This window comes from Lissotriton vulgaris, chromosome 12, assembly GCF_964263255.1.
Source record: "Lissotriton vulgaris chromosome 12, aLisVul1.2, whole genome shotgun sequence".
Taxonomy (NCBI): Eukaryota; Metazoa; Chordata; class Amphibia; order Caudata; family Salamandridae; genus Lissotriton; species Lissotriton vulgaris.
In genome coordinates this window covers 13,929,248-13,941,284 of record NC_141700.1, presented here as the reverse complement: position 1 = coordinate 13,941,284, position 12,037 = coordinate 13,929,248, and the positions used below count along the sequence as shown (strand labels likewise).

Genomic DNA, 12,037 nt, shown 5'->3' with positions numbered 1-12,037 from the left:
TCTCCTTTTCCCTCGTTATAGCACGTACGTAGCTGAATTTAAACACTCGTTCTTCAAACGAGAATGTTGGAATTGCGTCACTTGTGACTGTTGCACACCTGGCTTGAGTCGTAAGGGTCACCGAGGTAGAGCCCTCTGCATCGGGGACGAGACGGGCGCCGCGCCTCTGGCAAGCTTTGTTGGTATGTGCTGTCGGAAGTTCAGACTGTGGGCGCTGCTTCATGCACAACCCAAGCAATACAGTACGCCCGCGGTTCTTAACCTTTTGACTTGTTGTCCCCCCACCCGAATCACGACTGTAAGCCTGGGTGCACTGCCTAAATATTTCTCTGTGGACCTGAAATTTATATAAATCACACGTGACCAGTTAGGTTGTCGCAACACGTCATGCATGTGGTTTAGTTCGTCTCTTATCCTTGGTTGCCGATAAAACGCATTTTTGAAGGCCACTCTTCACTTGAAGCCTAGCCAAGCTAAATCGAATACAACACTGTAGTTTACCTTCAGCTCTGAAGGTGCTAGCATGCCGTTTTGTGCATTTCAAGTTTCATCCGTAGATCCTGCTCCTTCCTAAGTTTTTGATGCGACCCTCCTCTGCAGAACACTCTCCTAACTAAGCTAGTTGTTTCTGTGCTTATCTGTAGGGCCCTCTGCTTCCTAAGCTCGTTTCCGTGCTCATCTGTAGAGCCCTCTGCTTCCTAAGTTTGTTGATGCTGCTCTCTTCTGCAGAACCCTCTCCTAACTAAGCTAGTTTCAGTACTCCTCTGTAGCGCCCTTTCCTTCCTTAACTGTTTCAGTGCTAATCTGTAGAGCCCTTTCCTTCCATAGCTCATTGTTTGTGCTCATCTGTAGATCCATAAACAAAAAATAAAATGTATTTACATTTTACACACCAAAAGCTCAAACTTTTCACATCCACCGCCACATCCACCGCCACATCCACCGCCACCACATCCACCGCCACCAGATCCACCACCGCCACCAGATCCACCACCCCCACCACCACCGCATCCACCACCACCACATCCACCATCACCACCGCATCCACCACCACCACATCCACCATCACCACCGCATCCACCACCACCACATCCACCATCACCACCACATCCACCACCGCATCCACCACCACCACATCCACAACCACATCCACCACCACAACGACCACCCCATTCACCACCACCACCACCACATCCACCACCACCACCGCATCCACCAACACCACATCCACCACCAACACCACATCCACCACCACCACCGCATCCAACACCACCACATACACCACCACACCCACCACCACCACCACATCCACCACCACCACCACCACATCCACCACCACATCCACCACCACATCCACCACCACCACCACCACCACCGCATCCACCACCACCACCACCACATCCACCACCACCACATCCACCACTGCATCCACCACCACTGCATCCACCAACACCGCATCCATGACCACCACCACATCCACCACCGCATCCACCACCACATCCACCAACACATCCACCACCACCACATCTATGTGTGTGTGTGTGTGTGTGTGTGTGTGTGTGTGTGTGTGTGTGTGTGTGTGTGTGTGTGTGTGTGTGTGTGTGTGTGTGTGTGGCTCTGTGTGTGTAGGTGCAAATGCAATGTTCTTGGATTTTCGTCACAATAAAATACACTGACCATAATCTTCACAAAAGTTATTTACAAACGTTTAAGGTATTGCCATTATAAATTACAATAACTTTTATTTAAGTATTAATTATTTACAAAAATAAAAGCCATTGTTATTTGTAATATCAATACATCTAAGTCACGTAAATACAACACACATTGCATTACAAATGCTATAGGTGTCACATTTGCGAAAGTTAAAACTATTGACATTGTAACTGACAAAGCTATTTTCAAAACCAACACATAAATAAAAAAGTGTCATTTACAATAACAATCGCTCAAACTTTCCTAATGCGAGACCCATTGCATTTCCAATGCTTGTTTTATTTATTGATTTTGTACAGACATACGCATTGCAGATCAAACATGAGTGTAAACCACATAGCACTATACTGAGTTGTATCATTACATCTATTTAATTTGAGACAATTATAATTCCAGATCGTACATACTTATTCCCAAAAATATGTCAGAACAGCTATATTAGCTACATGCATTTCCTAGGCGAACAAGGAGACATTATTAGCCTCTGGTTAGGAGGGGGAAATGGGGGATGCAACTGTCCCATGTATACAGAGTAGGCGAATATATATATATATATATATATATATATATATATATATATATATATATATACACACACTGAAAAAACCATAGGTTTCACACCAGTTATAGTTAGCTGAACATTTTACTCATACAAAACCATTGAAATTCCCACGTTATAGTGAGTTGGACTCACTATAACTCGCGCGCCCGCAATCCACTGCTGATGATGTCACATATTACATCATTCATGACATGGTCAGTGACATCACTCATGACATCACTGATATCATCTAGTGTCTGTTTCTAAAAAGTTAAAATACAATTAAGTTAAAGTTAATAATTTACATATTGAAGAATGAGTGGATGTATGAGTGTCTGGATGAAGGTTTAGTAGGTGCGTGACTGACTGAGTGATTAAATGTGTCTTACTGAATGCATGGGTTAGTGACTAAACTGTCTGAATAGGTGCATCAGTATGTCTGTTGTGTAAGCTGCTGCATGTGTTGATCAGTAGCTATATGAGTGGCTATATGGGTAATTGAGTGGTTGTTCAAGTATTTGTATGTGAGGGTGAGTGTGTGTGTGTGTGTGTGTGTGTGTGTGTGTGTGTGTGTGTGGGTGGCGTGTGACTGTGCATACATATGTGAGCAGTTGATTCACTTGGTATATGGGTTCAAGAGTGCATGTGGAAAGAGCTGTATGGGGTGGACTGTCTGCATGGATGTGTTGGTGAGTGAATGGCTATCTCAGTGCTCCATGTCCAAGTAGGTACATATGTAAAGCACAGTGCATGTGAGAGTTGCCATATATAAATGACTATACATGAGAGCCTGTGATTGCGTAAGTGACTGTATGGTTCAATGTGTACTTGTATCAGTGATTGTAAAAGAGTAAGTATGTGTTACTATATATTTGAATAAGTAAGGTTTAGTGTGTATAACTGAGTAGATGAGGAAATGGGAGTGTGATTGATTCTCTGCATAACTGACTAGGTGTTTGAGAAACTCCGTGGATGAGTGTCAGTGTGTAAGTGTCTGTATAGGTGTATGACTGGATATGATAGTGTTCTATTGATGAGTGACCGTATGTATGAGTGATTGTATGGGTGAATGAGTGGATGTGTGTATAGACCTAGAAATCAGTGAGTGCGTATGTAGTTACTGGTATTGGTGTGTCAATAATTTCAAGAATGGTAGTTTGTATTTAACACTGGGTGTATCAAAGGTTAGATTAGAGTGTGAGGAGGTGCATCGTATTATCATAAGGATGATGTCATCAGTGATGTCATTTGAAATGTCATCAGTGACATCATTTGAGATGTCATCAGTGATGTCATCAGTGATGTCACTGACCATGTCATGAATGATGTAATATGTGACATCATCAGCAGTGGATTGCGGGCAAGCGAGTTATAGCGAGTCCAACTAACTATAACGTGGGAATTTCAATGGTTTTGTATGAGTAAAATGTTCAGCTCACTATAACTGGTGTGAAACCTATGGTTTTTTTCAGTGAATTTCAAAGGTTTTTTAAATGCTAATTCCTAACTATAACGAGTGTGAAACCTATGTTTTTTTCAGTGAATTTCAAAGGTTTTTTAAATGCTAATTCCCAACTATAACGAGTGTGAAACCTATGGTTTTTTCAGTGAATTTCAAAGGTTTTTTAAATGCTAATTCCAAACTATAACGATTGTGAAAACTATGGTTTTTTTAGTGAATTTCAAAGGTTTTTTAAAAACTAATTCCTAACTATAACGTTTGTGAATCTCATGGTTTTTTTCAGTGAATTTCAGTTTTTTAAAAAGCTAATTCCTTTGTATATCGACTTTGTAACCTATGATTTTTTTTTATTAGCTGTTTTTTATAACAATTAATGATATTAAAAAAAAAAAATTATTTGTTCAATGTAAATATTTTTTTAAAACTTTTTTTCCTGGTGCGCTCAGGGTGCGCGCACCGGCAAGCTCTCCCGAGAGCACACCGAGAGCGCTATTTCTGCGTTCGTAAAATAAAAATATGTATGAAATGTAAATAATAATGCAAAACATTTAGTACCATACTTATTAAAGCAGTATTTTTGATTTACGAAATGAAAATGATTTTACATTTCCGTAAAGCTATCAAAACATCACTCAAGCATGCCGCGTAAGCGCCCCTGGAAGCGCTCCGATGCGCGCAGCGTAAGCGAGTCAAGTCATGTGACCTTAAAATAACTCTTCATTGGTTGCTAACAGGTTTTTTTTTTACAAAGAATGAAATCCCCACCCAGTTCCTTCACTTCTTTCACTTTTGTGACAGCAAGACTTGTCTTTTTGCTCTTGGATCATTGCTGGATTACCATGGCTGCCTGAACATCCAGCAGCGATGATGACAGAGATTTATTGATGAAGAGGTTCCTCAGCCCCGGGTAAAAGAACACTTCATATGGAAGTTTTTTTTCCATTCCAGATGATAAAAAAAAAGTAAATGCTCCAAAGGTGGAGTGCCGAATTTGTCACACTGTCGTCTCACGGGGTGACCCCACCAAAAGATATTCATTTGCTCCATCATGATTCGCCACGTCGAGAGGAGGCACCCCCAGAACTATGTCCGGGAGAGTGTCAGAGCTCTGGCACAAGAGGCTCCCAGGGATGGTGCCTCTACTTCAACCGGAGGAAAACTAAATCGGTGATGGGGCGACCAGAAGAGCTGATACCCAATATTCAGCCTGCTTTAAATGAAGCCGTAATTAAATGCAGAAAATGTGATCAGCTCCTTGGTTATGGGGAACAAAGTGTTATGCTCATGGTTCAAGCATTAGACAACCACCGCTGCCAACCCCACTCCTAATTTTGATTATTTTTTTTGCTCCTGTTGAGCAGTTTTCCATTCCCTGTTTTTGTTTTTGCTAAAAAAAAAGGAAAAAAGAAAAAAAGTTATTTTCAGAACTACCTCCAATGCTCATCAAAGAGCTATAGTCTTAAAAAAATGAAAAAGAGTAACTGAAGTGGAGTGCAGTGAGAGAAGAGAGGGAAATGAGTGAGAAAGCAAAGAAAGGGACAAGAGGGAAAGGGAAGTGAAGTAGGGGGACTGAAAGAAGGTGAGTATGGGGAACGAGAGTGAGGAGAAGGAGAGCGAACATGGGGAATGTGGATAAGTGAAGAAAATGTAGTAAAAGAACGGTGGTGTGGGAGGGTAAGAAAAGAGCAGTGATATTTAGGAAAGAGGGGGAGAAAGTGAAAGAAAAAGTAAGAGTAGAAGACTGAAGGCCTCATTATTGAGGCCATGCGTCACTTTTACGCCGCCGGTGCGTCACTTTTTGTGACGCACCAGTGGTGTAAAAAATGCACCTTGTCGAGTCATATTTACAAAGTGACGCATCTAGGTAGATGGGTCACTTTGTAAACCCCTGCGCCACATTATACCTGCGCCAGGTGTAATATATGCAAAGGGGGCGTATTGACACAAGAAAGGGTCGTAGAAGTGACGCAGTGAAATCTATGAGATTTCACTGCGTCACTTTTACGACACTATTGCGTCAAAATCTTGTGCCCGTCTCACAGCAGGCGTAAGACTGACGCAAGCCCTTTCACATAGGGCTGGCCCCATGTGAAAGGATGCATTGCTAGAGTTGTGACACACTCCAGCAATGCATCACTTTTGCGCTTACAGATACGTCGGAAATACTGACCTATCTGTAACTGCTTGCGACATAATGCGTCATACATTAAATATGACGCATAAGAAGAAGAATGAAGGCCTCATTTATGAGGCCATGCGTCACTTTTACGCCGCCGGTGCGTCACTTTTTGTGACCACCAGTGGTGTAAAAAATTCCCCTTGTTGAGTCATATTTACAAAGTGACGCATCTAGGTAGATGCGTCACTTTGTAAACCCATGCGCCACATTATACCTACGCCAGGTGTAATGTATGCAAAGGGGGCGTACTGACGCAAGAAAGGGTCGTAGAAGTGACGCAGTGAAATCTATGAGATTTAACTGCGTCACTTTTAGGACACTGTTGCGTCAAAATCTTGCGCCTGCCTCACAGCAGGCATTATACTGACGCAAGCCCTTTCACATGGGGCTGACCCCATGTGAAAGGATGCATTGCTGGAGTTGCGTCACTTGTGACACACTCCAGCAATGCATCACTTTCCTCTAAACACTCTACTTTATTTTTTTACTCTATTTTTTTACACAGTTTTACCCCATGGTGCACGTACCGGGGAGCGCCGCCAGCGCTTACCCCGCGAAAATTTCAAATAAAAAAAAAGTTTTTGCCCTTCAAGGTCCTTCTAGGTCCCCCTCAGAAAACCTAGGGGGTGTCTACTCTGCCCCTTTTAATTATTTCCCCCTTTCTTTTTCACCTTTTGTGTCTCGATTCTACTGAGACACAAGATGGCAGACTCTCTGGACTGTTTAGAATGTTGACAGACACCCGACAGCCAATCAGCTTTCTGCTCGCGCACTCCCGTAGCGGCCAGGTGCGTGCACCTGTGAGCGCTCGGAGAGCGCCTATAGATATACATGTGTTTTTGAAGTTAATTTTCGTAAAAACCACTGAAGCAATTTTCACCAAACATAGCAAAGGCACATCTGCGTACCAGTCCCTACAATTTTGCCAAGTTTGGCTTAATTCCGTTCAGCGGTTCGGGCTGTAGACTTGTCAGACTGTCCTATGAAAATTAACATGGGGAAAACACGTTTTGGGACCTCCATTTTTTCTCAGCCCCCACTTCACGAATCCCCCCGAAACTTTCAGGGAAGGAGCACAGCGGAGCTGGCCAAAAGTTTGGAAAATTACACACAAATTCCTCAACCAACGCCAGAGTTATTCCCAATAGAATGTTGCGGATTTCCTATGGTAGCCAATCCTAACTAGAACTACCTACTGGCGACCGCCAGTAGGGGGGGGGGGGGGGATATATATATATATATATATATATGTATATCTCTCTCCAGATGGATATTCAACACCAGTTTACTGGTAAATGGGTAACTATTGTGCTGCTACAGATGTTTGCCCAATCGTCAACTGTAATTACTCAAAACGTACTGTTTCTTTCCCAACTTTTTTCTCAACAGTGTCTACTATTCAGTGCTGTTTATCTTGAAGTTTAATTTTTTAGGCAAATTACTGGCAACATGCGGTGGAGTTTAACTTTGCCATCCCCTCTTGGGAAACCAGCATTTATTTTGAACCTCCTTTCTTTGCTTGACACTGCTGTAGTGCACTATGTGACAGAGCAAAATTGTGGAATCAGCACACATCAAAAAGTGTCTTCCATAGTCTCTAATATTCTTCAATCAAGGATAAAGTTGTTTCCAAATGAACAGGTCCATACTTGAATGTCGTTTATTTTCAGTTCTTCATTTTGGTGTTCAACAATAGATAAACGTTCCAGTATTACAGCAAGTTTTTCTCTTTTTTAGCCAACGCGTTTCGTCTCATAAATGAGACTTCTTCAGGGCTCATGGAATTGTCTTAAAAAATGAAATATAAATGGAAGGTCCCTCAGTTCAGACACAATTTCGAAGATCTGTCAATTCAGATTTGTATCCTGAAGAGACAGTAAAGGCATGGTAGCCAAAGATATTCGATCATTCGACGTAAAGCAGCAACTGTAACAGGTGCAGGTCTATTGCCTCAACCCTTGTGTGTATAACTGTATTGCACAATGTGACAGCTCCATATTGTGTTTTTTCCTCAGACTACTGCCTGGTTTTCCCACAGGACTTGGACTTTACATTTATCAACTATCTGAAACCCTTTACGCTCTGGAGCTCCACTTTAGGTCTCTCTCATATCTTTATTTTCAATTTGCCCTCTTTAGCACATCTGGTACCCAGCAAGCAATGACTGTGTACTACTTTCTTTAGTGCCAGAAGGTAAATGTGCCATAACAACTCGACTGCCTCTTGATAGTCCCAGTCATCCGCGCTTCCCATTTATGGGTATTTTCTTTTTGCCCCAAAGGTGACTACAACCTCGAGGTCTTAGACTTCGCCCTGATGATGACCCTGTGCAACTCACCTTTAGAGATGGAAATGTCGACATGCTCATAACATTGGACTTATTTTTTTCTGACTAAAGGAACACAGGGAACAAATTACTGAAGCTCCTCTCAAATAATCTACCAAATCCTTGACAGCCACTGTTTTTGGTTCGAACTTTGTTCTTAACTTTAACCGACATAAGCACTGCACAGCTGCACTTTTCACTTCTGTAGCAGCATTTTGGCAATTAATCTAGGGTTGATTATAATGTAACTGCTTATTTTCATTTGACGCTTTACTCATCTTTTGAGACTCCAATATGCATTTTTACGTTTGATGTGATTCAGATGCAGCTTAGGGACACACACTCCTCCTTCGCTCATACAGACAACACTATGACAGGCTTCAAGCCACACTACTGGAAGCACTCTCACAACCCTTACAAATCTGCAACAAATCCAACCTCTAACCCACGCACATCAGAATGGCAGCCTTGATTCCACGGTCGGTGAACACTTTGGGACCTTGAACAGAAGAGGCACGAAACCGATACATACATATGCTGCAACACTTTACAATCTGTGTGGCTGATAAAGAGCCTCTTCAATAATTGGAGAGTTCTACGTGTGGGTATTGCAGAGTGGAGAGTGCACAAATGCAAGAATGAGTTAAAGAGTGGACAAACAGATGTACAAGGATGAGTGATTGAATACAGAGACAGAGGGATGAGTGATGGCACGAACGGAAGCATCTTGGCACTCTCGGCCGCTGACAATTTGGGTTTGGATTTATGTTTAACAGAATCAGCCTTGCGTTGTGAATGTTGCAATGGAGCAGAGAGAGGTCACAATGCAACACACTGTCAGGAAACCTGATTCATAATAGTCAGACGCCCTTTTAGTTTGCAAGAGCATGACTATTCAGGAGTCTATTCCTTTTCAGATCATACATTTCCTGACGGGTGGGTAAGCTACATTGGACTAGTGCTTCCCTGGCAACAGTAATTTTAAATGGCTAGTGCTTCTATAAAACAGATAAGAACTTCTAACTCCCAACACCCCACACCACTGCTTAATTAGGGTCAGAAATAAACACTAACAAGCTAGTTTTCCCAATAGGATAGTGCCCATCTAAAAGACAACAGAGCACAGCAGCAAAGCAACACGGTCACCATACACATAATCCGCAGCATAAAAACTTGTGCTAAAGAAACACCTGCGGGCTTACCTACGTGCTCCCTTGTAATCTGTACAGTGGGAAGAGCCTGGATTTTGTCCTTGTCCGCAGGTGGGGGTCCAGTGTTCTCAAACTGATTTAGCAGCTGAAAGAGAAAGTACAGATGCAAAATAAAATACTACTGGACCCACGACAAATAAGACTGCCAGCTCTTTAACCCCAACAAACTCTTGCACTGAGAGAGAAAGGTCATGTCATAAAAAGAGGATCACTTTTCAACAGACCCAGGTTAGCCAGACCTAAATATGTACTCGTGTCTCAGAAAACAGTATCAGTGCTCTGAAGAAGAGGGCCGCACTTGGTGCTACAAGCATCAACGTCACAAACTTCACTGTGACATCCTCTTGGTAAACTACAACATGGACAAGGTTTATTGCTGCATTATAAACATTTCAAAATGAAGGCTTGTTGAGTTTAATACTCACCGCAGTCATCTAGTGTTGTGAAGGTCTATAAGTCAAGCTCAGTCTTTAATTATTCTCAGACTGGTGCATTGTTTACCATTTAAACTAATAATGTAAGTAGCTAATATACACAGTGCTTTGAAATGTAAGAAGGGAAGTAGGAAACATACGGAAAAAAAGTGATACAAGATGCTATTTATTGCTAGCTTGACCTGGGTTCTTTGGTGCAAACATCTGCATCTGGTACAGCTTTTGTTTACCATCAGACATTGAGATCTTCAGCGGTCTGTGTCCTTTGACTGCCTTATTGCTGGTGGTCTGGGAATCGTGTGAAGACAATAGTAACGCACAATCAGAAAACGTATGCCTTTAGAGGCCAAAGAACAGCAACACTTCCACACCCTAAATCTTTACACACCACACAACGGGAAGTTCATTAAAAATGTTACTTACCTGTCCACAAAAATGTAGAGAAGTGGGCAATTCCATTGATTCTGGTTAAACAGATCGTACACAGCCCGAATCGATTGTACTCCTACAATCTCTATTAGACAAGCTCTTGTTGTATTGCTCTTTACTCGTGACAAAACCCATCCTTTCCACATGCAGTAAAGCAAGCAAAGATGCAGAAAGCACTTAAAACATAGGTTTGCTCGAGCTTCGATACAAAGCAGTTGCTGGAAAATAACCCTCTCAGATGGGTCACCACAAACTTTTTGCCTTACTCATCTTTGTTTTCTGGCATTTTTGTGGGCTTTAGGACTCTGAGCACTTTACCACTGCTAACCAGCGCCAACGTGCATGTGCTCTATTCTCTAAACAAGGTATAATTGGTTTACACCGGTTTGACATATTTAGTTTACTTGTAAGTCCCTTGCAAAGTGGTGCACCATATTCCTAGGGCCTGTAACCTAAATGCTAGTGGGCCTGCAGCATTGATTGTGCAACCCACACAAGTAGACTATCAAACCAGGCTCAGCCCTGCCATTGCAAGGTCTGTGTGAGCACTTTACTGCCACTTCGACTTGTCATTTAAAACCACTTGTCAAGTCTTAAACTCCCCTTTTATTGCACATAACTCACCCCTAAGGTAGGCCCTAGGTAGCCCTATGGACAGGGTGCTGTTTAAGTAAAAAGGTAGGACATGTACTTTTAAGTTTAACATGTCCTGGTAGTTACAGCTATATTCGTTTTTCGCTGCTGTGAGGCCTACTCCTCTCTGAGGATAGCATTGGGAATTCCTTAATACACAAACTGTGAATCCTGATTAGAAAGGAGTAGCTGCATCATGTTTCTTATCTTCCTCTTTACTGGTGAAATCAGATTTAATATTACGGTTTTAGAAATGACACTTTTAGAAAGTGGACATTTCTCTACTCTTGCTGATCTGTTTGCCTTGGAGTCTGACTCCAGTACATGTCTGGGATGGGTGGCCGCTACACTTTGTGTATTCCTTCTAGACCGCCACAAACACAGAAAGGGTGGGTGTGACAGTACCCATCTGCATTCATGTAAGTTCTAATGGCTCTTCCTGGGCAGGAAGAGTGAGGGGGAGCTGACCATTACACCTGAATAGACAATGTCTTGTGTCCCACCCAAAGGGCTGATTACCTACCTACACCCCCCTCCCATCCCACCCCGATAGCCTGGTAGACATGGCTGGGATGAAAAGGGACCTGTGCACTTCAAGGGCTTGCTCCGAAGCCACCACCACTTCTAAGACGGAACCGGGTAGAAGTACTGGGTCTCTGACCCTACCAAGGCAGTACACTACTGGACCTGTGAAATACTCGGCTAGGAGTAAAAACTGCGGTATTACAAGGATTGCCACTTTGCCTGACTGCTGCTTGGAAGGAACTGCTTTCTGCTTTGCTGAACTGCCCTGCTGATCTCTGCCCTGCTGAGGATAAGGACTGGACCCATCTCACTTAAACCCAGAGTAATTCCAATAGCTTGCTGGCTTGCCCCCCGTTTCTGAAGTCTCAGGGCCATCAAAGACTTCCTTTAACTCTGCTGCTGCTGTACTCTGCCATCCGAGAGTCCTCCCTTACCTGAGGTGCCAATTCAGTCCTATTCGTCAGAAGTGGGTTCTGCAGCTGTTTTGCTTCAAAATCATCACAGTGACTACTAAGTGCCAATTTGATCCGAAGCAGTGCCCTTCGACGACAAGCCAATCTAAGGTCATCCCTGTGTGACTC

General features: G+C 42.8%; 1 protein-coding gene across 1 annotated transcript in view; it reads right to left on the bottom strand.

Moving 5' to 3' along the window:
• Positions 1-12,037, bottom strand: part of RNF126 (ring finger protein 126) — a 108,866-nt gene that overhangs the window by 15,892 nt on the left and 80,937 nt on the right. The window contains exon 7 of the mRNA XM_086946738.1: positions 9,427-9,520. Within this exon, the coding sequence (XP_086802864.1) occupies positions 9,427-9,520 (94 nt within the window). The remainder of the gene's footprint in view (positions 1-9,426; positions 9,521-12,037) is intronic.